Source organism: Gekko japonicus, unplaced genomic scaffold, assembly GCF_001447785.1.
Source record: "Gekko japonicus isolate JY-2015 unplaced genomic scaffold, Gekko_japonicus_V1.1 scaffold835, whole genome shotgun sequence".
In the NCBI taxonomy this organism is placed as follows: Eukaryota; Metazoa; Chordata; class Lepidosauria; order Squamata; family Gekkonidae; genus Gekko; species Gekko japonicus.
This window is the reverse complement of record NW_015175997.1, coordinates 192,727-215,403: the sequence shown is the minus strand read 5'-3', so window position 1 is coordinate 215,403 and position 22,677 is coordinate 192,727. Positions and strand designations below refer to the sequence as shown.

The following is a 22,677-nucleotide window of genomic DNA, read 5'->3' as shown; positions in this document are numbered from 1 at the left end:
CAATACAAGAACTCGTGGGAAGTCAATGAAATTGCTGAGCGGTTGGGTTAGAACAGATAAAAGGAAGTACTTCTTTACCCAAAGAGTGATTAACACATGGAATTCACTGCCACAGGAGGTGGTGGCAGCTACAAGCATGGACAGCTTCAAGAGGGAATTAGATAAGCATATGGAGCAGAAGTCCATCAGTGGCTATTAGCCACAACGTATAGATGGGAGGTGCTGCGGTGGCTCAAGTGGTTAAGACACTGAACTGCAGGCTGTGGAAGGTCAGTAGTTCAGCAGTTCAAGACCCGGGTGCCGCAAGACGGGGTGAGCTCCTGTCTCTAGTTCCAGCTCCTGCCAACCTAGCAGTTCGAAAGCAAGAAATTGCAAGTAGATAAATAGCTACCATTTCGGTGAGAAGGTAACAGCGTTCTGTGCGCCTTGGTGTTTAGTCATGCCGGCCACATGACCACGGAAACGTCTTTGGACAGCACTGGCTCTTCGGCTTTGAAACGGAGATGAGCACCGCAACCCTAGAGTCGGATTCGACTGGCTTTCGAGCAAGGGAACCTTTACCTTTACCTATAGATAGGAACTCTCGGGCTGGGGCAAGTGATGCTCTGTATTCTTGGTGCTTTGGGGGGGGGCAACAGTGGGAGAGCTTCTAGTGTCCTGGCCCCACTGCTGGACCTCCTGATGGCATCTGGTATTTTTGGCCACTGTGTGACACAGAGAGTGTTGGACTAGATGGGCCATTGGCCTGATCCAACATTGGCTTCTCTTATGTTCTTATGTCCCTCATGTATTCGTACTGTGGTGTCCACGAAGTTTATTTCTTGTGTAGAGTAATTCATAGTTAGATTGATGGTGGGGTGGAAATTGTGGAAAACCTGGTGAAATCTTTTGAGGACTTCTTTGCCATGGTTCCAGACAATAAAAATGTCATCAATGAATCTCAAGTAAAGGAGAGGTGCCAATGGGTAGGAGTTCAGAAAACCTGTCTTGGCAGTAGTACTTGTGAAAAGGACCTGGGGTCTTAGTCAGCAGTGTGATGTGGTAGTTAAAAAGGCAAATGTGATTTTGGGCTGCATTAACAGAAGCATAGTGTCCAGATCATGCAAAGTGATGGTGTCACTTTGCTCTGCTCTGGTTAGACCTCACTTGGAGTATTGCATTCAGTTTTGGGAACTGTAGTTTAAGAAGGATGTTGACAAGCTGGAGTGTGTCCAGTGGAGGGCAACAAACATGGTGAGGGGTCTGGAGTAGGTATGTGCAGGGGAAAAAAGGTATTTTTCGGGTTCGGGTGTATTGAACCCAAAAAATCAGTATTTCCTGATATTCCTGAATATCATATCTATATTGGGATTCAGGAAATAATCGGGATTGCTGAATTTTTTGGCTTGGCATTTAAATAGACCATCCCTTTAAATGCATTTTATCTGCATTTTGCAAGCCGCAGCTTGCAAAACACAGTTGAAGGGACCATCCCTCCAAGTTGTGTGGAGATTGGCTTTTGGGGGGGGGAAGATCCTAGGGTTGGTCCAATGTGCAATAGAGGAAGGAGTGTGTTGAATGCCTCCCCCCCCTCTCCAAGTTGTATGCAGATTGGCTTGGGGGGAGGGGAGATGCAGGAGACCTCTGGGGAAGAGCTGACAGTTCCCACTGCCCTGGCTGATACTGGCCTGGCTCCTCTTGCAGCTTGGTAAGCATCCAGCCAGCCCCAACCAAGGCCAGCAGAAAGGAGAGAGGGAAGATCTCAGATCTCCACCCCCCCTTCCTTTCCGCTGGCCTTGGGGAGAGTTCTCGCCACAGGATCGGATCCTTTGCAGACTCTGCTGGGCAGTCCGGTTTAAACTGGGCTGCCCAGCTAACCCCCAGCCGAGCCTGCGGGCAAGGGAGGATCAGCTGGGGCAGTGTAGAGCGGTCAGCTTCCGCTGCCCCAGCCAGCCCTATCCAAGGCTCTGTGCTGCCCCAGGAGATCCTTTCTTACAGCTTGGAGCTGCAAAAGAGGATCGACTTGGGCGGTGCGGAGCTGCTGCTTTGTCTGAGGCTGAACTCACCTGAATAAAAGCCCAACCCCCCTCCTCAGCTTTTTTCAGGCTGGGCTGTATTGGCTGAATAAATACCCCCAAAATACAGATAAGTTGTTTTTCAGGTATTTATTCGATTCCGTTTATACCAAACACACATCCGTAGTCTGGAGACCCAAGTCCTATGAGGAAAGGTTGAAGGAAATGGGTATGTTTAGTCTAGAGTGGAAAGGACTGAGAGGATCAAGTATTTGAAGTGCTGTCATACAGAGGATGGGGCAGAGCTGTTTTCTGTTGCCCCAGAAGGTCAGACCAGAACCAACGGGTTGAAATTAAATCATAAGAGTTTTGGGCTAAAGGTTCCTGACAGTTATAGTGGTTCCTCAGTGGAACAGGGTTCCTCGGGAGGTAGTGGGCTCTCCTCCTTCGGAGTTTTTAAGCAGAGGCTAGATGGCCATCTGACAGCAATGCTCATTCTGTGAAATTAGGCAGATCGTGAGAGGGAGGGCAGGAAGGCCAGAGCCAGTGCTTGGCTCTTGTGTCCCTTTCTTACAGGCCTGTGTTAATGCCGATTGCCACTTTGGGGTCAGGAAGGAATTTTCATTCAGGTCAGATCTTGGAGGTTTTTTGCCTTCCTCTGGGCATAGAGCAGGGGTCACTGGGGGAATGGGTGAGGGAGGTAGTTGTGAATTTCCTGTGTTGTGCCGGGGGTTTGACTAGATGACCTCCAAGGTCCCTTCCAACTCTATGTTTCTAAGGAAGTGGGCACCAGGGAACACACTGGTGGGAGCCATAGACTAAGTTGGGGGTTACATGGCTTGCACTACTGCTGTGTTGCTGACTGACTTGTGGGTGAAAGGCTATGAGGCTTCTTTTAAAGGGAGTCAGTGTAGCTTTTTCGCTAAGGGAGTAGTCATGCCATAAGCCCGTTTGGAACTGAGCTGACAGATCTAAGCTGTGGCTGACTTTGGTGAAGCACATTGGCATGTGAGGATCTCAGCAGCTTTCCTTATTGTTTCAGTGAGTGCCAGGGTTTGAACGTTTTACTTTCTCTGCCCCTCAGACCTACCAACAGAAGGGAAACTGAGGGCAAGGTATCCATCGTGGAGTCCAATGAAGCTCGACAGAAATTTGCAGGGGCCAAAGCCATCTCCTCTGACATGTTCTTTGGGCGGGAAGCTGATGCTGAGGTGAGTGCAGTCCTGACTCCTCCATCCTTAAATTGCCTTTCCAGCAATAATGAGCCTGACCACTAGCTAATTTCCTGTATCTTACTTTATTTTCCAGTATGAAGCCAGATCCCGACTACAGCAACTCTCTGGCAGCAACGCCATCAGTTCTGCTGATCTGTTTGGAGAGTCAGAGTCTGTGAACTCAAGTACGTTAGCAAGCAGCTTGAGTGATGGAGCAGTATTCCAGTAGGATATAGCCAGGGGGCTGTAGAAAGGAATGGGTTGTGGCTGAGTGGCCGAACTATGGGTTGGGGACAACTTGGTCTAAGTTAGTCCAGTGGCCTAAGCTTCTCAGCGAACCCCAGCCTTTCATAAAAGATGGGGAGCCACTTCACTTAAGTTGCCGGATCAGTAGTAGTACTCTGTCCTTCATGCCTCCATCCTTACTTCCCTCTAGGTGGTGTATCGATTGGAAATGTTCTGCCTGCTGCCGACATTGCCCAGTTCAAGCAAGGGGTGAAGTCTGTTGCTGGCAAGATGGCTGTTCTGGCCAATGGTGTGATGAACTCCCTCCAGGTAAGAAAATCACATGCTTGCTGAGTAGATTTGCCTTAGAAGGAGGCATAAATGTCCCCCTAAGTGTAGGTATTCTGACAGCCAAATTCAGCACGTTGCAAGCAGCAGTGGGAAATAGTTGTGGATTCGTTTTTGTTGAAACACTGGTGGGGAAGACTGAAAGATTTTTAAAGCAGCTAGATAGTCAGTCCACGAATGCGTTATTTTCCCGCATGCAGCAGTAAATTGTTTAAGTTCTGTAGAACACCTCCTAAATCTTGCTAAATTGTGTATTTGACCTTTGGGATTGTAGAGCAGAAGAAAAGATTGCAGTCTGAGGCACATTTTCCTATCAGCCCCCTTGATCTCAATAACCCTTACAGGTAGCGTGGAACTGGTTTACTCTGAAGGCAGGGCCTGCAGGGAGGCAGCAGCAAGTACATGTTTCAGAGGGAATCCTCTCCAAAGAGAATCACGATTCCTTAGGCCACAAGCCCAAGAGAAACCACAGCGCTGCTGCTAGCAAGGGATTAACTGTACCCGTCTGCTGGGGGTGATGGAGCTGAGCCAATACAATGCTTGAGGCAACAGTAGGACACTGTTGGGATAAACTGATTGGCTATGAGCTGCTGTTGGGTATTGACTCATCTGTTCTTGAATAGTTCAGCTTGAGCTCCTTCTTGCCCTGTGCCCCAGTAATGGCTCTGTGGGCAGGAGCAGTAGCTGACATGGGAGCAACCTGGGAAGTAGAAGTTGGGGTTTATCTGAGGTCCTGCTCGGAGGCCTTCTTTCTCTATTTGCCACTATGAGAACATGCAGCAAAATTTTCAAACCATTAGAGACCCTTCAGGGAATTCTTGTTTTTTGTTTCTGCTTCATGATTGAATTCAAAACTGTTCTCATGCTAATCAACCTTCTCAGAACTCTAACTGGGAGCCAGTTTGGTGTAGTGGTTAAGTGCGCAAACTCTAATCTGGGAGAACCGGGTTTGATTCCCCACTCCTCCACTTGCACCTGCTGATGTGACCTTGGGCAAGCCATAGTTCTGATAAGAGCTGTCCTTGAAAAAGAGCAGTTTCTGTCAGAGCCCTCTCAGCCCCACCCACCTCACAGGGTGTCTGTTGTGGGGAGGGGAAGGGAAAGGAGTTTGTAAGCCGCTCTGAGACTCCAAGTGAAGGGCGGGGTATAAATCCAATCTCTTCTTCTTCTTCTAAAGTCAGTCCACACATGGTTCCAACATTTAGGTGATGCTTTTGGCAGGGTGCAAAAGGGAGCTGTGGATTCCTCTCTTTTGTACCTTCAGTGTGAATTTGGACCTTCCATAGAATCCTCACTGATATTCATGGCTCTGTGTGTGAACTGTGAAGGCACATTTCTATACCTACCTGTCTACATGTTATTGGGATTATATGTCAACCGGTCCTAAACACACATGCTGCTCACCAGTGAGACCGGGGAGCCACTTTCCATATTGGTGTTCTCTGTGATGTTTTTGGTTGATGGCTGTTTCTTGTTTTTAAATCATATCTTTGTGTACTCTGAGAATTCTCTGCCAATGAGGACGCCCTTCCTTATGGTTCATAAGCCCCTCACAGAGTGTTTAGCAAAACAGGCTTGGTTTTCTCAGTGTGATGTCTGGTGATCCAGTTCGGCTGGTTTCTGTATCCAGTTGCTTGGAATGCCAATTATTGAACTGTGTCACTGTGTGTCTCTTTCTCATTCCATAGGATCGGTATGGCACATATTGATGTCTCTGGGGAATTTGCTGCTCATGGCCATCAGTGAAAAACCACTTGCACACTGAGTCACCTGGCAAAATTCTGCAGGACCATTTTTCAATTAAGCACGACTGGAGGGCCGCTTGAGAATAGGGTTGGATGGAGAAATGGACATGCCTGGCATTCGCTCAAAACCTCTCTGGACATCAGTTGCGTTAGAAACATGTTTTTTTTCCTCCCCCCCCCTCCCCCCAACCCAGACATCTTGCAAACAGAGCACGAGCTGATCCAGAGAATGTCCCCTTGCCGCTGTGCGGAGAGACAGGGTTGCAGATGAATGGTCACATTGTGGTGCTGCTGTTCCTGTTTTATTCCACAACGATTGTTCTTGGCAGAACAGATATTATGGAGGCAGGAAGCGGTACTGAATACTCCTCACCCCTCTGCATCCATGGGGATGCTGCAGTGGTGGGGAGTTCTTAGGCTGTTTTCTAGCACACAGGGTACTTCTGCAGGAAGTAATTCTTACTGCTTCTTTAGATTGACCTGGTGTAAGCCAGTCCTTTCAACGGCAGTGGCTTAAAAGCCCAAACTTACAGAAGGCTGCAGAAGTTCAAAGCATGCTTTGAAAAGATCTTTGCATGGTTGTACACTGCAAGTATGGTGGAGAGTTGGAACATGAATTCCACCCTTTCTCTCCACCGTAGCTTTGCAGGAGCCTTTTCTGGGAGAGTGTGGAATTAAGGGAAGGCAGTGGTGACTTGCTTCATGGGCTCTGCTTCCACTCCTAGTGTAATGCAGCCACTGCTATTACCACTCTCCCACCCACTCATTTGCACTTATCGATTTACCTGAATGGCAAGGCCCTGCTGTATGTGGGGAAAGGAAGTAAATAAAAGCAATGCCTCCTCCTCCTGCCCAAGCGTCATTGCTGCCCCTTTGCTCTTGCAAGCCTAGCATTGTAGGGGGGTTTCTCCTACATAATTTAGTTACGGCTCTTTTCAAAGAAGAACCAGAGAAGGAAAACACACCCTTCGTATCCTCCTGTGCTGCTCTGATGGCCAGGATGTTCCACAATATCCTGCCACAAAGCACCCTGCTGGATCTGCATGCCTTATCCCCCATTTCAGAGTTGGTTATGCTCTCTGGCTGACCATGGAGTCTCCTCAGTGCAGTGGGAGTGAAGGGGGACTTGATGCCGAGACCTTTTTGCAGTTCTGTTGCTCAGTAATTGCAGCTATCCCTCTAGGGTGGGTTCTCCTAGAAGCTCTTATCAAATTGACTGTATTCCCTAGGGTAGTGGGACAAGTCTGGACTCTGGCAGGGCTTGTTCCTGTAATGGGAGAGCAACCACTGTTAGGATGTTGTAGTGACACCTTGAGTTTCAGTAAGGCACCCATGCTAGAGCGAAGGGCTCAACTCGTAATGGAGCAATATCTTGCTCACGTCTGTATTTGCTTATTTGTGAGTGTGGTTGACCTGCTTTCTCCTTGCACACTTCCTAAGAAGGCAAGTGGCTGTATGGACTTATTGGAGTTCTTTCCCATTAGCACTTTGCTCTCGTTATTTGCTCCCTGGATTCTGAAAATGCACTGATGTTTACCTTTGACTATTGCAAATTTTGTCTTAAAATAAAGGAGGGTTACCTCTAGAGCACTTGCTCCTTGCATGGACAAGGATTAGCTCAGTGCTCCCTCTGCTCTTAGACTGGAAGAGGGTTCTCTTCTTGGGCTGTCTGTCTTGAGTTAATGGTAGTATTGATGAGCTGTGTGTGGCCAGGACTTGGGTCTTTGCTGGGGGGGGGGGTTTCCAAAAGAGAGTCATGTGGGTTTTTCCTCCCCCCCCTCAAGTGAATAAAATCAAATACCTGTGTGTCCTCCATGTTATGGATATCTGTTATTTCAAAGGTAGCTCTGGAGTCTGGGTAGATGTACACAGGCAGGAGGTACTTGCTCTTGTGTACCAAGGCCTATGGGGTGGAAGTTACATACTTGGGATGAGGGATGGCTGGGTAAATAAGGGTAAGGGAAAAGACACATCTTCCAGTGCCCGCTGTGAATAAACTCTTTTATGCCGACTCTTCCTTATGAGAGTTTGAAACTCACTGTGAGGAGTCAAGGGCCCTTTTTTACTGATTCACATTTAGGACTGTGATTTCCCCTGCCTGGATACAACTTTGGCTTTTGCTGCTCTTCCCTTCCCTTGGAGAGCCTCTCTCAAGTATCTTTGGCACTTATCTCCGTAACCCAAGGACAGTATTGAGGAGCAGTGCAAGCAGAGTCTTTTTTTAGGTTCTGTTCAGTCACAACAAATGTCAGTTTATTCATGTCATGAATGAACCTCAAATTCTCCTTGAGTGCTCAATCCCATCTCTCCCACCCCTACCCCCTCAAGGTGCAATGACTGAAGGTTTCCTGCTTTAGGATGCCATTGCTCTTGATTCTATTTATGGCCTCTGAGTTTGGGGCATCTTAACACATTGGGGCTTCTTGTACCTGGGATTCTGACCCTGCAGGCCTAGACAGTTTGCACCCTTCTAACCCAGTGGTCTAAATGGAGTTAGAAGGGTGTAGCTGTGCCTAGAAATGCACCATAAACAACAGTTTAAATTTGATTTGGAATGCTGGTTACTGCAAAAGAAAGAAACCCAGTTTGGCGAAGCATCCAAATTTAGGCCAGGGCTGTACTTTTGCATGTGAAGAGAGATGGGAAGGAATGTGTGAGCCTGAGAAGTTGAGGCTTACTCACATCCCACACAAATAGTGGTTGGTTTGTCATCTCTGAATGCCACCTTTAGTATTTTGTTCCCTCCAAATTGCCTTGTGGAAGGTGAGAAGTCACTGATACTACTTCTTGTCCGGTGTTACAGACTCGATTTGCTACATTATGATCACTGGACATGTTAAGTTTCACAGTTACAGTAGGTAATGGTTTATCTTCTAAGGTGGGGCCAGTACAAACAGCTGAAAAAGAGTCTTTCCACTTTGACCATGAAGTGTATATAATTTCTTAACTAGACAACTTACTAATGCCATGGCACAGCTTCTACTTCACACTTGAGTTTTGGAGGAAATTAGGATATCCATGTAGGAAACACATACAGCTTTCCGGTACAAAGTAAAACAAGCTTGGGGGGGGGGTCAAAGTGCCATCAGTTTGCAAGTTTAATATTCTATAAATCTTTACCACTTGCTGAGGATGAAAATAATGTTCCATGAAGCATGTGGTCTTCCTTCAAAAGGGTATCTCTGTGCTGCTTATTTGCCTTGCTTGCCACTAGAGGACAGTATACCCTTGCAAAAGAGTCCCACCTCTCTCCTTGCCTCTCCAGAACGGGAGCGGAATGGTTAGAACAGGGGTGGTTCAGCACTGCTAACAGGAAGATACGTAAGATATGCATGCACTGTACTGTGGATGTCATAAGAAGGCAATTAGGCACAGGAATGGCCCAGAAGTGCAAAAAGTGCTGATTCTTCCCACTGCCTTCAGTTATAAGACTATGGACATGAGCTGGTGCTTCTGCCTTCTGTTAATTCTCAGAAGAATCTGTCTCTTCTGTGGAGCCATCACTCTCCGTGTCCATTTTCCGGCGGTAGTAGAGAGGCCTCCACGGGGAACTGATCCTAGGAGACTGGCGGGAAGGCAAATTTGCAGGATCCCCACTGGAGATGGAAGAACTGGAAATGGACAGCCCCGAGACTTGGGCTGTGCTGAAAAAGAGGAAAGAATGTAGGTGGCCTAGCTTAATAGCAGAAAGCCCCTGCTTCCCATGAACAAGTAAGTGAAAGCAATTTTGTGACCAGATTTCCCCCCTCTAGCTCAACTTCTGGAAAGGGCAGATAGTCCTTGGCTGTATTACTTTCAGCTTATCATCTAGTAATAATCAAAGAGCTTTCTTTGACACCTGCTCTGCACATTGCTGTGGTGTAAGTAGGGAACCACCAATAGGCTCTGGCCACCACTGTCCCAGGGGCTACAATTGCTACTCTTTCCTTTTCCCAGCTCCTGCTCACTGAGGCTTCTCCCAGAAAACTCTGCTCCATATAAATTAGTGGGGATGAGGGACAGTTATTTGAACTTTCTTCCTTGGCCACAAAGTCAGTCTCTCTCTCTCTCTCTCTCTCTCTCTCTTGGGGGGGAGAATTGCCTTATTGCCTATAGTAAGGGCAAAGGTTTCCCTTGCTTGAAAGCCAGTCGAATCTGACTCTAGGGGGCGGTGTTCATCTCCGTTTCCAAGCCAAAGAGCCAGCGCTGTCCAAAGACGTTTCCGTGGCCATGTGGCCAGCATGACTAAACACCAAGGCACACGGAACACTATTACTGCCCATATCGTAGTGTAAATAAGCTCTGTCTTTGCTGCTTTTACCACCCACAGTAACTGCAAAGAGATAACCTGCACAATTGTTTTGGGGACACATACAAGAAGAGGTATTGCTGTCCTAATTCAGATCTCTCACTGTTATTAATTAAACTTACAGTTTCTCTAGTTCTTGATCCATAAGTGGGTCAAGCAGGAGCTCTGCTTTATCTGGAAGAGCACCTGCAATGGACAACAGCAACAGAGGATGAGTTAGACTGATGTCTGTGCATGAAGATCATCCATACATGGTAATAAATTGACATCTCTGTGCTAGAGGAAGCTTATGTGGCAGCAAAACAAAATGGAAGTCCAGTGGCACTCCAGAGCGCTTATTCCAGCATAAGCTTTTGTGCATTAGAAATGGAACTCCCAATTTATGAAAGCCTATCATGGAATAAATTCTTCCTCTTTTAAAGTCCCTTTGGGCTCCTGTTCATTTATTTCTACGAGAGAACGTACAAATGGCAGTGCAGATCTTTGCAGCAGTCAAGCACATGCTGAAAAAGTAGTTCTCTTTGCACAGTGTATTCTTTTGACAGCATTGTAGCCAAGTGATGCCTGGCCACATCTTCAGAATTTTTTTTTTGCGGGTACTCATTAACACAGGCTGACTAAGGACCTTTCCCCCTCAACAAGCTTAGTTACTGTGGGAGGCTTCTGTAGGGGCCAGGCTCAGCAACCATAGCAAGAGATCCTGTCTGCAAATAGTTTTGGATATTCAAAACCCGGGTATTGGGTACATACCTCTGTTGCACATGCTATGTAAGGTGGAGTGCACAGATCTTAATGGCAGTGAAAAGGAATAGGTCACTTTTTACAATTGCAGAATTTGGCTTGTGTGTGCAAATCTCCTTTCTAGAATAGGACGCATGTGCAATATGGTGCTCTGTAGAAATCTGTCTGAAACTCTGCATGCAAGAACGGGGGCTTTCCTTGTAGCTCTTTTCCCATTAGGAGCTACATCAAACAGATGGCCAGCACTGTGCTATCTAATCCAGGGAGCAGCAGCTGCTCAGCTCAGTGACAGCATTTTTTCCTACAACAAGAAAAAGATTCTTGTGTCTTCTGTCCCACGCTGTATATTCGGTTGTGTTAACAGGTTTTCCTGCTTAGGTGATGCATGCTGTTTATCTGTTGCAGCAAAGGGGTACCTGTAGCTGCTGTCACCTGAGTGCTGTTTTTATATTATTGGATTCTTGCACAAAAATTACTTCCCTGTAGGAGTTAGCCCAAATCTCACGTGATGCTCGGGCATGTGGGTAAATCACTGCATGTTCACTAGCAAATTTACATGTATGTAGACCTGGATGCCCCAGGCTACCCCAGTCTCATCAGGTCTTAGAAGCTAAGCAGGGCTGGCCCTGGTCAGTACTTGCACGGGAGACTACGAAGGAATCCAGGGCAGCTACACTGAGCCAGGCAACGGCAAACCACCTCTGTTAATCTCTTGGCAGCTGCAACTTCACAGCTCCTTCCTCCGCTGTGGAATAATCGTCTACATGTAGGAATTCTGTATTGTTTAAAGCAGCCCTGCATGTCTGGTCTTTAAAGGCAATCCTGGTGGATGTTCCATCTGGACCATGGGTTTGTTTTTTTTTTTTAAAAAAATCACGTCTTGGCCTCTGATAGGCAAGAGTGGCCAACTCAGATTGTTCTAGGACAATACCTCAACTGTGACCAAAAGGTGGTGGCTGTCCCCTCTGAGCAAAACCCTGACCCTCCTGCTCCATTGGTTCGGAGCTCTAAAAAGCATTAGGCACTTTGGTGCCCGCCTAGGGAGGGTGGTGAAGTCTCTTTCGTCCTCTCTCTCAGAGGAGCATTCTTAGCCTTCCTTATCAACCAAGCCTTCCCCATATTCTCACAAGTGACTTAGCGAAACCCATCATCTCCCCCCCGCCCGCGGCCCATGGTCCTCGGTGAGCCTCCAGGTCCCAGTGGGCTACGGCTGTTTGCCTGCCAGTGCCTCATACTGCCCCCTGGGTCTCTTTGTCCCCCTGCCTATGATTGTCCGAGGGTTTGTGATGGCCAGTTCCCACTGCCAAGACCTTGAATATGTGTCATGTGCAATGAAGTCCTGCTAGGCTACTTTTGTTGCTGAGCACATTAGCAGGAGACATGATGGAGCAGAGAGAAGCAGTGAAAGAAGAATGGGCTTAACCTTATCCCTCACTTCTTTTCCTGACTCATAAACACTTTCTCACCAACAGGTTCCAGAGATAGGTTTGTGGGCAAACAGACACCTGCAACTTTGCACAAGGAAAACACCTCGGGAGGAAAGGATCAAGCACCAGCCCCGTAGCTAGATGATTTTCAGTGGCAGGCACTGGGGGGGGGGGGCATGACGTCATGTCTGATGTCATAAAAAAGAGAAGACCTGGCTCCCTGGCATGGATCAAGCGCTCTCCTAGCCCCCCCTCCCCCGCACAAACCCCCTTAAGCCACAAAACTCTGCTGCGAATCGATCCAAAGGGCCTCCCCTGTCTCATGCATCCCTCCCCCTGCACCGTGGGAGACACTGGGTCCTAGCGCTCTTCCAGCAACCCAGGAGAGAAGCCGCTGCAGCAAAGCCCAGCCATCGCTTCACCGGGGGGGGGGACTCGGCAGCGGCTAGCCCCACACACGCTCTCTTCCCAGCCACCAACTCGAGGAGCCATGAGCTGCGGTTACGGCTGCCGCTGCTGGCCTCTGCCTCCTCTCTGAGCTCAGACAGTGGGCAGGAGGGGCTCTGGCTGGAAGTCAGGGAGCGGCAGGAAGAGCCGATGAGGCCGCTGTGGCTGCCCACAGGGGGGAGTGGGTCTGGCGTCCTCCTGGGGTGGAGGCATTGCAGACTCTGGAAGGGGCACCACCCCCACCCAGCTCTGGCCCTGTCAAGCACCCTTCCTCCCTACAGCAGTGCACCACATTCCTGTCTCCCAAGATGGCAGTGCAGTAAAGAAGTGGATTGCTGGGATTTTATCATATAATGTTGCAGCCATATTTATCCTTGCAATAACATGTTGGGTTAGGCCCTGGACAATATAATGTGTGTGTTTCCCCTAGTAGTTAAGAGAAAGGGGCTTGAGCAAAGGTTTTGAACTTGTGTGGAACCTGGAGGTGCATGATTCACAGTTGAGGCATTCCACCACCATAAAGCAGTCCAGCATCTGTTATTTCCTCCCCCCCCACCACCACCAAAGAAGCCAGGTATTCCAGTGCCCCCAGCATGATGCCATGGAAGCCTAGAGCACTGAAAAGTGCTTTTATCTACTGCCAGCCTTCCATGGCCTCAATTAGATGAACTCAGCCAAAGACTGGGCTTGTTTCTACATTTACAGAAAGGTCTCTGGGGTGCTCCAATCTCTTGGGAGAGTTGGTAAACAACACTTAGAGGATTGGTGAATCAATATTGACACAGGAGTTAGGCTGGGCGTTGCAAACCGCCTGACAAACTCATCAGCTGTGTTCTAATCCCCGGCTCTCTTTAAAGCAGGGCTGCTGCTACTGCCCTTTCAAGGCCCCTGCAAGACTAGAAGGAGCGTGGGCCCCTGACAGAGAGCTCTTTCCTTCTCTGAAGCTCTCGCCCGGGACTGCCCTCGCCGCAGGGCTTCGGGGAGCCTGTGATCCCCTGCAGACCAAAGCCTATTCAAATCATCCTGTGTGCACAGAAGATGAAAAGACACCAGGATAAGAATCCTGCTTTCCTTGCCAAGATGATAGCACCTGTTAGACTTGCGGCTGCTGCCCCTCCCTGTAAGAGGCCTCAGCAGGAGGCTGGCAGGAGGCCAGGGGACAGGACTTCCTTAATGGAAGGGAAAACCCATGCACTTTGTACATGGCACAATGGAGACTGTGGGCAGGGCTCTCTCAGCCCATCTGCTTTCTTTGCACCTTGCTGGAAGTGGATTGTGTAGAGCCAGGAAGAAAGCCCGGCTGGGTGCAATCCAGGCATCATCTTCCCCAGTGAATGCACTCCTCTCTAAGCCTGTTTGCAGAGGGGATTGCAAGCTTGTATTCATGTCCCTTTGATATATAATCCCTGCGCTGCTGGGTAAACAGCCCTGCACCAGGAGAGCATTAGCAGCCCAAACAGTCAGCGGGGACTGGGGCACGGCAAGGGGAATGCTGGTCTGTGCTATGGCAAAGCCCTGTGTACAGCAGCAGCAGCAGCAGCCGCCAGCTCAGGCAGGGACAGGTGACTTTCCAGCCACAGAACAAGCAGGGACTTGAGGGGAGCCTGCAGTGTCGGAAGACCATGTAAGTACGACGCATTCAAATCCACATCCAAATATGGCACCTGCAGCAATTTCCAATAATATGCCACTGAAATAATAATTCCACACACTACTTTCAGTGGTGCATAACTGTTTGGAGTGGCGCTGGAAACAGCTGGAAATGTTCCTTCCAAACGTATCTTGGTAAGTATGATGGTTTCAGGGAAAATGCACCTTGAGAGCATGTTTGAAGCCTTCCTGAAATGAGACCGAGATCTTCTAGAAAGACAGAATTGCTTCCCATGGCATTCTGTTATATCCTTTAGAAACTACAAATTAAAGTGGACTTCCAAGCAAAGCTGGATTCCGTGACCTATGTAAATTAAGAAATGTGTGTTTGTTTACTTATTCTGCACAACTGATTCTGTTTCTAGTAGTCAGAGAGAAGGATGACAACATGAAGGATACAAAAGCCCCACCCCAACAGAGATCCTGATCTAGATCTGTCACTAAATACCAGGAGGTCCCCAACCTTTTGGAGCCTGTGGGCACCTTTGGAGTTCTGACAGTGTGGTGGGTGCGGCCAGAAGATGGCTGCTGGAGGAGGTGGGACCAGCTACATAACGGTCGCCCCAGGTTACCTCCAGTCACACAGTGAAGATCCTTGTGCTGTGGTGGCAGCTGCTCCCAAAGCAACACTTTTAGAAATCTCCAGGGGCCAGTCAGAAGCCCCGCTGGGCAAGAGCCTCACCTGGCCCCACCCACTTTCTAAAAACATGGGCCGGGTGCCAGGGAAGGTGTCAGCGGGTGCCACGGCACCCAGGGCAGGGACTCCTGTCGCACACTTTCAAGCCTACCTTTACAATTTAGATATTTTTTTAGAGGAGGAGGGGAAAAAAGAAAGCCAGGTTGCTGAAAAGTGCTCCTGATCAAGCTCTGCGTTTGTGATCATGGGATCACAGAACAAACACCGTACTGGTTACACCTCAGCACCCAAGATGAAAGAGAAAAGGCAGTCCAAATCCTCAACACTTAGGTATTTTTCAGGTACAGACAGACGTGATAGGCAGAGAGAGCTCAAGGCATGTTCCTCAGGCATAGCATGATCCCCATGTCACAAGTGAAATGCAGATATGCAGCAAAAAATTGAATGCTGGCTTGGGCGTATGGGTTTGGTTTTTGAAGGAAAACTTTTACAAAGTACAAAACACCTACAAGGACTAGGGGTGGGGGAGGAGGCTTTGTGGAGACATCCTGGGAGTTGGCCCATTAGCACCATGCACAAAAAGATGGAACCAGATTAATCCTCTCATTCCATCATCATAGAATCATAAGAGCTGGAAGGGATCTCCAGGGTCACCTAGTCCAACCCCTGCACAATATAGGAAATTCACAAATACCTCCCCCTCCACACCCGCAGTGACCGCTGCTCCATGCCCAGAAGGTGACAAAAATACCTCCAGGATTGCTCCCTGACCAGTGAGCTACAATTGTTAGGCCAACAATGTAATTTGGAAGAACTAGGCAGGAAAAGCTAGAGAGTTAGGCGCCATGACACTCGTTTTGCAGAGTTGTTCATCAAAAGAGATCTGCAGCCAGTCACCGATCCCTGATGAGCATACTTAGATGAGAGGGCGCTTCCCAGCTCCTCTTTGGCAAGTTCGTGTGTTTTAGGCTTACTCTTCAAATATCAAAGGTCTACATCTTAAAAGGGCTGATTTCTACGCCGTGCTAGCATAAGCAGCTGGCAGAAGTGGATTGTTACCATTTGCCCCTTTCCCCAAAAGCCACCTGTGAGCCTTAGAAAGTCAGCCATGAGGATCGGGAGGCTTTTGCACAGCTGGAAAGAAGTCCTCCAGGCTTCAGCACTGCCCTTTTGCCACTGGAGGGGAGGGGGAAATCCAGGCCTGGCAGCCTCTGACATGAATTCAGGCCATAATATGTGATGCAGTTTTAAGAACCTAGAAGGACTTAAGACAACAGCTTTAATCCACTGGAGAGTTTCTACAGACAGAAGGATTTCTACCCACAGAGTGCAACTTTCTCGCCTCTTTCCTCCTGCTGCGGCCAAAAACAGCCCCTGAAATGCTGCTCCTGCCCTCAGGTGCAGCATTTCAGGGAGTGTTTGGGGCTGAAGCAGGAGCAGAAAGTTGTACTCAACTGGCAGCAATCGTTTCACCTGCCAAAACACTCCACTGGCTCCAAGTTGATTTCTGGCATTTTTTTATATTTTGTGTGTGTTTTGCTGCAGAAGGTGGTAGCTCTTGATTGAATCATGTAAAGTTCTTTGCTCTGAAGGTACCTTTCTGCCTCTGCTGTAACCTCTACCTTTAAAAAAAAATAACGTGGCCAAGTTTCTCTACTCTGCTCTAAAGCAGTGCCAAAGGATCCTAGAGACATAATTCTTTCATAGATGTACCTGTGGGTCAAGTTTTTATTTTGCTCTTAAATTGTATAATCTGTATTGACAATTTATGCCAATAAAGGCTAACTTGAATTTGAAAAAAATAATGTCATTTATCACTTGGATTCAAGGTGGATTACACTGAGTGAGTCAATACAATTGACAGGATGGGATATTCAATAAACAATGCACTAAGACTGGGGTTGTAGAACCAACCAGAAGTCTAAAAACAGAACTGAAGCAAAGCATAAGTATTAACATGACACACTAAACGATGGAAAAATTACATAGTAGGATCCTATTTTCAGCAAGCTATAGACAGTAGTATAAACTACAGTCCCTAATAACTGATCCAAGTTACTTTGTGAATCATTTAGTACAGTGCTACCCTATTTACTGCCTGCATAGAAAAGCCCTCTTGTGGGGCTTTGTGGCCTGGACCAAGGCATGCTCCTCAAGGGTCACTGCTTCCCTGAGTTATGTCAAACCACAAGATCGGTTTCTTTACCAAGGGCTCCGTTGATCCCATGATGCTTTGTAAGAGCCATCAGAAACCCGTAGAAGGTCAGTCTCTGTACACTGCTCAGAACTTCCTTGACAATTGCAGATGGAGGGCAGCTAGGGAAACAAGCAGAATGTAGGAAAAACAAAACATCACAACGGTCAGCATATCATCATCTTTTAGCCCCATATGAAAGGTCCTGCCTGAAGCAGTTCCAGCTTTGTCACCTGCACTTGTCTTCCTAAATTATGCAATGAGAACTAAGTTATATAGCATCTCTTTTGCTCATACCCTTATGCTTTTCCTGTGTGTTCCCTGTCCCCCAGAAGAGGCATGGAGAGGCAATTTGGACTGCAGCATAGATTACAGCAAAGCTTTTGACTGTAATCAATGTTCCCTCTAAGCTCCACAGTGTTGTGAGCAAAAAGTCTACCTTGTAAGCAAAAAAAGCTAGTGGCATTTAAGTTGTGAGCAAGTCTACACTTGACTATTGTATAAATTAGTTTCTTAGAAGATTATTTACATAACCTTGTAAAAACAATATTTAAACTATATTTTAACAATAATTTAAATATTATAAGAGAAAACAGAATCAAGACAAACTTCATTACAGAAAATACTGTCATCTATGGGGGTAGACCTGGCCTCCAGAGAATGGGTCTACCCCCCCTTCCAGTGTCAGAACCCTGCCTAACCTAACAAACAGGAAGTTGCTTAAATGTTATCAACCTGCCCAAACTACTTATTTATTCAAATATTTATATCCCACTTTTACTGTGACTCAAGGCATCTTACAAATCATACTGAAAAGCATAATAGGGGTGTGGAAAAAAAACTATTTTTCCTGCTCCATTATAGCCTATGGGGACCATTATAGTCAATGGGCTCTATAGACTAAAATGGAGAATTGATCTGGGGAAATCTGGGGCTCTGGAAGGGCTGTTTGTTGAGGTAGAGGTACCAAATTTGCAGCATAGCTGCTGGTGCCTCTCCTCAACAACACTTCCATGTTTCTAAAAGATTGGACAAGGGAGTCCAATTCTATGAGCCCCAGAAGGACATGCCCCCATCCTCATTGTTTCCTATGGAAGCTTTGTTGTGAGCAGAGCACAAATCCTCTGAGCCAGCCTCTGAGATGTTGTACACTAGTGTCCCATAATGCAGCTTAGAGAGAACTGTGGTGTGGATCATTAAAAGCTTGGTTGGTTTTAAAAGAAATGGGTGTTTCACAGCATCTGATTGTTTTAATGCGAAGCCTGTATTCTGGACAAGAGGCTACTGTTAAGACACAATACGGAGAAACAGAATGGTTTCCAACTGGCAAAGGTATCAGACAAGGATATATATTTTTCTCCTTACCTCTTCAATCTATATGCAGAATACAGGGAAAGCTTGACTAGATTTAAATGAAGGTGGAGTGAAAATTGGTGGAAGGAACATTAACAATTTGAGATTTGCAAGACCTGAGGAAGACTGTTAACAGGATGTTTTGAAGAATATTAATTCATAGGGTTGCCATAAGTTGGAAACAACCTGACAGCACTTAACACACATGCAAGCCGCCTTGAGTGCCACAAGGTAAAAAGGTGGCTAATAAATATTTTAAATAAATAAATAATCTCTAAGGATCTAAGCTTGCTGCTGCAATGAGAAAACTGAGGCAGAATTGTGATAGCCCAAGAATAAATCCTTGCTGCATACAGCAGCTGGGCCACCATTTTTTTGGCATGCAAATCAAAACTTGCCTGTGCCATTTTCAGAAAGCAAAAGAACAGCATGGGGTCAGGCCTGTGGCCCTATCACATTCATGCTTAGGTGAATAAACTAGTTTCTCTTCAGCACTCTTAGGTCATTATCCTAACGCTTCTGTGTCAGCATCCAGACAGAGAGTTATGGAGAAGTTGAAAACTTGGACACTGTGTTGCATTACTTTGGTTGGTTTTAATAAAAGGTAGTATGTGGCTATTGTTCTTTTGATTTTACTAAGGAACTGTGTAGCTACCTACTTAGTATTTCCCCATCTGAGTTATTCATGTGACCGAACATTTGGGTAACCCCCACCACCTATCTTCCAAGGCAGCAGCAGATGAACCACACTTTAATCTGAATAAGCCCACGAGTCCCAGGTCTTACCTGTATTTGGACCTGTCACACAGAGACTCAAGGCACTGATAAAACGCGGATGCATCCACCCCATCAAGTGGGCTGCAGTCACTTAGAGTTTGGCGTGGACGATGCTGCCCAGAAGATGATGTGGGCACAATGACAGTGTTCGGACTTTTGCCAGTCAGGAGATCTTGATAGATGGCAGCCACACTTTCAAGGAACTCTGTAAAAATGGTGTGATGGCATAGAAATTGTAGTTCAACATTAGTCAGCTGAAGGCAACACTGGGAACTGATGTCATGTCTCCAAGACTTTCAGGAGGATGGATGGCAACAACACAGCAATCCCCTGACTGCTGGCAGCATATGTAAGGGACCTGATTTTACTTGCATTGCTTTGTGAGGAGGTGCTCCCCTAATTCCTCAGTGTTCCCATGATCTACTAATGAACTTCTTCAAGAGGGAAGTCATGGCAGGATCACAAAGACTGGCCTCTGAGTGTCTACTGCAAGGAGTTGTCAACCTTTTCTTCAACAAGAGCTACTTCTGAGTAATGAAAAATATCCCAAGCTACTCTCCATCCCCGGGATGTTAGCAAGTCTTATTATGTCCAAAAAGCAGAACACAGACTAGGAGGAGCACCAAAAATGAAGCAGCACAGAGTAAAATCCCATGAAATAATAATAATTAAATAATTAAAAGCCTAAAGCAGACATTTTCGCAGCTCTGCAGCAGCAAACAAGTTACTGGTAGTTCATGAGCTATCGGTTGGAGCCCTGTCATCTAGTGTTTGAGGAGGGGGCTGACCTTGTTCTTTGGGCAGGGGATTAATCAGATGGCTCTTGGTCCCTTCCAACTTTGATTCTGCACAGTGGAGTGAAAGTGGAAGCCACCCAATCGGCCGAGTTTCTTTGCTGTGAAAGCCTCCCCCTTTCACAGAAATAAACACTATCCAAATTACAGGCAGGCTGTTTGAACTGTTGAAGGAGCCAAGGGAGCCGGGTTAGGCAGGCTCCAGTTTACAGCCCAGCATGCCTCACTACAACTCCAAAGTAAACACAACATGGGGCCTGAAGGCAAAACTCATGGGAGATGTTGGCCAACAGCACTCTCCCTCCAGGCTCTAGACCCTTCCTTGCTGTTTACTCTCAAAGCCTAAATTTAAACCAGTTTGTTTATGGACCTGGTCAGCCATTTACCGATAGAGGCAGATTCCTTTCTGAGTGGTTTGTGTGCAATGTGGGCTGGTGGGCTAGCCTACGAAAGATGCTGGGTGTGGATGAGAATGGACATGATGTACTGTAGTATGTGCCTGCAGGATTCTATGCACACAGGAAAAACTGCGTGATTATATGCATGCTAGGGGTTAGTGATCATTTAACGTTATTCTGAGGTTCCATGGTTCAATGGAGATTTTCATATGACCCTGGTTGTCTGTCTGCCTGCTTGCCCTCAGGAACAGCACTCTAAACCATTCACATAGATGGCAAGATTGTGAAGGGAAATGAGACCTGCAAAGGGGATTATTATCTTGTTAATGCTGTTGGGTTCCATTCAGAAAACAACAACAACAACAACAACAGAGAGAGCCATTTCAGGAATGAATCAGAACAAGCTACTTGGCTGATGTTCTCTCTCTCAGAAGGGAGGCATTTGCATTTCCCACACTGTTATCAGTGATAAAGCCCCTCTTTCAGTCTTTATCTTACTTACAAAAATAATACTGGAATCCTGACTTACCTCCTCACTTTTGCTGAGACCTGCAGGGAAAAATATTATTCCCTGCTTCCCAGAAAATAATTATTCTCTGCTTGCCACAAATAAAAAATCTGGGCTGCTTCAAACACCATGCATTTCCTACATCGAAACCCCCACTGGGAAGAAAAAAGATGTGAAAACTAAGTAGGTTGATCATATACTCATTTCTTTAATTTCTTTCCGATGTGCTGGGAAGTGGCAACTGTCCACACCTTACTGACACACGTGCATGATATGAAGCACATATACATTTGATATTCACTCATGCTGGGCCATGTGCAGTTTTCATGTTTGAAATGGCCCTCAGACATAGCTATAGCTAATAGGATTCGCTCTCATATACTGCCAAGAGGATCCATATAGGGTATCAAGACTTTCTGGCCTAGGTTGCACCCAGACCTTTTGCTTCTGTTGTAGTTCAGTAGTAGCAGACAAGAGAATGTGAGGTGGGCTCACCAGAGTAGTAAAACTGGACCTGGAAAGCAAACAGGAAGTCTGAAAAAGACATCAAGCAGTCCATCGCATCATCCATTAGCACGATCCTGGAACCAAGAAGGGACAGAAGGCTCAGTCACAAGCACTTGCTATAGCAGGTAACTTAGACTGGGAGAAAAGTTATGTTAAAGGTGAACAAGGGATACTCACAGTTACAAAAGGGACATCCCAAATGGACTGACAATTTGTTCTCTGTTTGCTAATTTATATCTTTCAAATCAAACCCATGGTCCACCATATGTATTGGGCCTATATGATTTTATGGATTGTGGAAGTATCCTAAGAACTATGAAAATCAAAGGGGAAAATGGATTGCCTCCAAGAGACAGAATGATTTCATGGAATGGTGCTCTAAAATTTATATCATCTTATGGAGGTAGTACCCAAAGGTAGCAATGGGAAGGTGGTCCTCCACCATGACCTTTGGAATCCCACAAGGATAACCACTGACCAGAAAGACACCCTCTCACTTTCCCCCAGTAGCCTTTACACATAACAACGGCCTCCAAAATGATCTAGTTGTTTAAATGATATCACTTCATTTATGAAGTTGTATGAAACCCAAGTTTAGAAAGGACTGTGGCTACAATGATGGGTGAGGAAAATAAATCTGCACTCTCTTCTGGTGGTGGTGGTGGAAAGTGGCATCAAGTCACAGCTGACTTATGGCAACCCCTGTAGGGTTTCCAAGGCAAGAGACAAACAGAGATGGTTTGCCTGTCTCTGTGCAGCAACCCTGGACTTTCTTGGTGGTCTCCCATCCAAGTATTAACCAGGATTGACATGGTTTCGCTTCCAAAATCTCAGGAGCTTAGGCAGCCTGGGCCGTTCAGGGCAAGGCTCAAGATATACTAGGACATGTAATAAAGCAGACCCATTATTTAAGAGAGGCGTTGGAACACTAAGAGGACAAATGACTAACAATTTCCACTCTTAGTTTGGCACACTGAAGAAGTACATAAAGAATTACATAAAAGATAAAAAAGAGCAAAATTACAGCAATAAATTCCTCCTATTTGCTGTTTTGACCCTGGACAAACACAGCTAATACTGGCAAGCAGGGCCAAGGGCCATACTGTGTTGATTGATGCTGCTTTTCCAAGCAGCTTTGATATTTATTAAACTAACAGAGCAAGATGAAAGCTAAATTTGGCCTGTCCTGGCAAAGGATTCAGGAAAGACACCTTTTGTCTTGTTACCTCACAAGATGGGCTCTATACCTAAAGAAGGTTACGATTCCCTCAGCTTACCATCCACACAGAAAAGGCAGAATGTCTAGCAAGCTGTGTATTTGTTCCACTTTGATTTCTAATCACATATTCATACCTTTTATTCCCTATGAATAAACACATGCCTTGGTTTGGGGTCCAAGTGTTCTGCCTGGGTCATTCTAACTGACCCTT

General features: G+C 46.6%; 2 protein-coding genes across 3 annotated transcripts in view; one reads left to right on the top strand and one right to left on the bottom strand.

The window, feature by feature from the left end:
* Positions 1-7,334, top strand: part of ARFGAP2 (ADP ribosylation factor GTPase activating protein 2) — a 25,730-nt gene extending 18,396 nt beyond the window's left edge. For both annotated transcript variants that reach the window (XM_015426400.1, XM_015426399.1), the window contains 4 exons: positions 3,079-3,205; positions 3,303-3,393; positions 3,645-3,763; positions 5,470-7,334. In XM_015426400.1, coding sequence (XP_015281886.1) covers positions 3,079-3,205; positions 3,303-3,393; positions 3,645-3,763; positions 5,470-5,490 — 358 coding nt within the window. In that variant the 3' untranslated portion in view covers positions 5,491-7,334. The remainder of the gene's footprint in view (positions 1-3,078; positions 3,206-3,302; positions 3,394-3,644; positions 3,764-5,469) is intronic.
* A 1,459-nt stretch (positions 7,335-8,793) lies between these two features.
* LOC107123210 (chromosome unknown open reading frame, human C11orf49) lies at positions 8,794-21,317 on the bottom strand. The gene is made up of 5 exons (XM_015426406.1): positions 21,236-21,317; positions 19,050-19,245; positions 16,923-17,032; positions 9,937-10,000; positions 8,794-9,170 (listed from the first exon to the last, which is right to left on the bottom strand). The coding sequence occupies exons 1-5, from the start codon at positions 21,309-21,311 to the stop codon at positions 8,990-8,992; spliced, it is 627 nt and encodes a 208-aa protein (XP_015281892.1). The 5' UTR covers positions 21,312-21,317; the 3' UTR covers positions 8,794-8,989.
* Between the last annotated feature and the right edge of the window lie 1,360 nt (positions 21,318-22,677).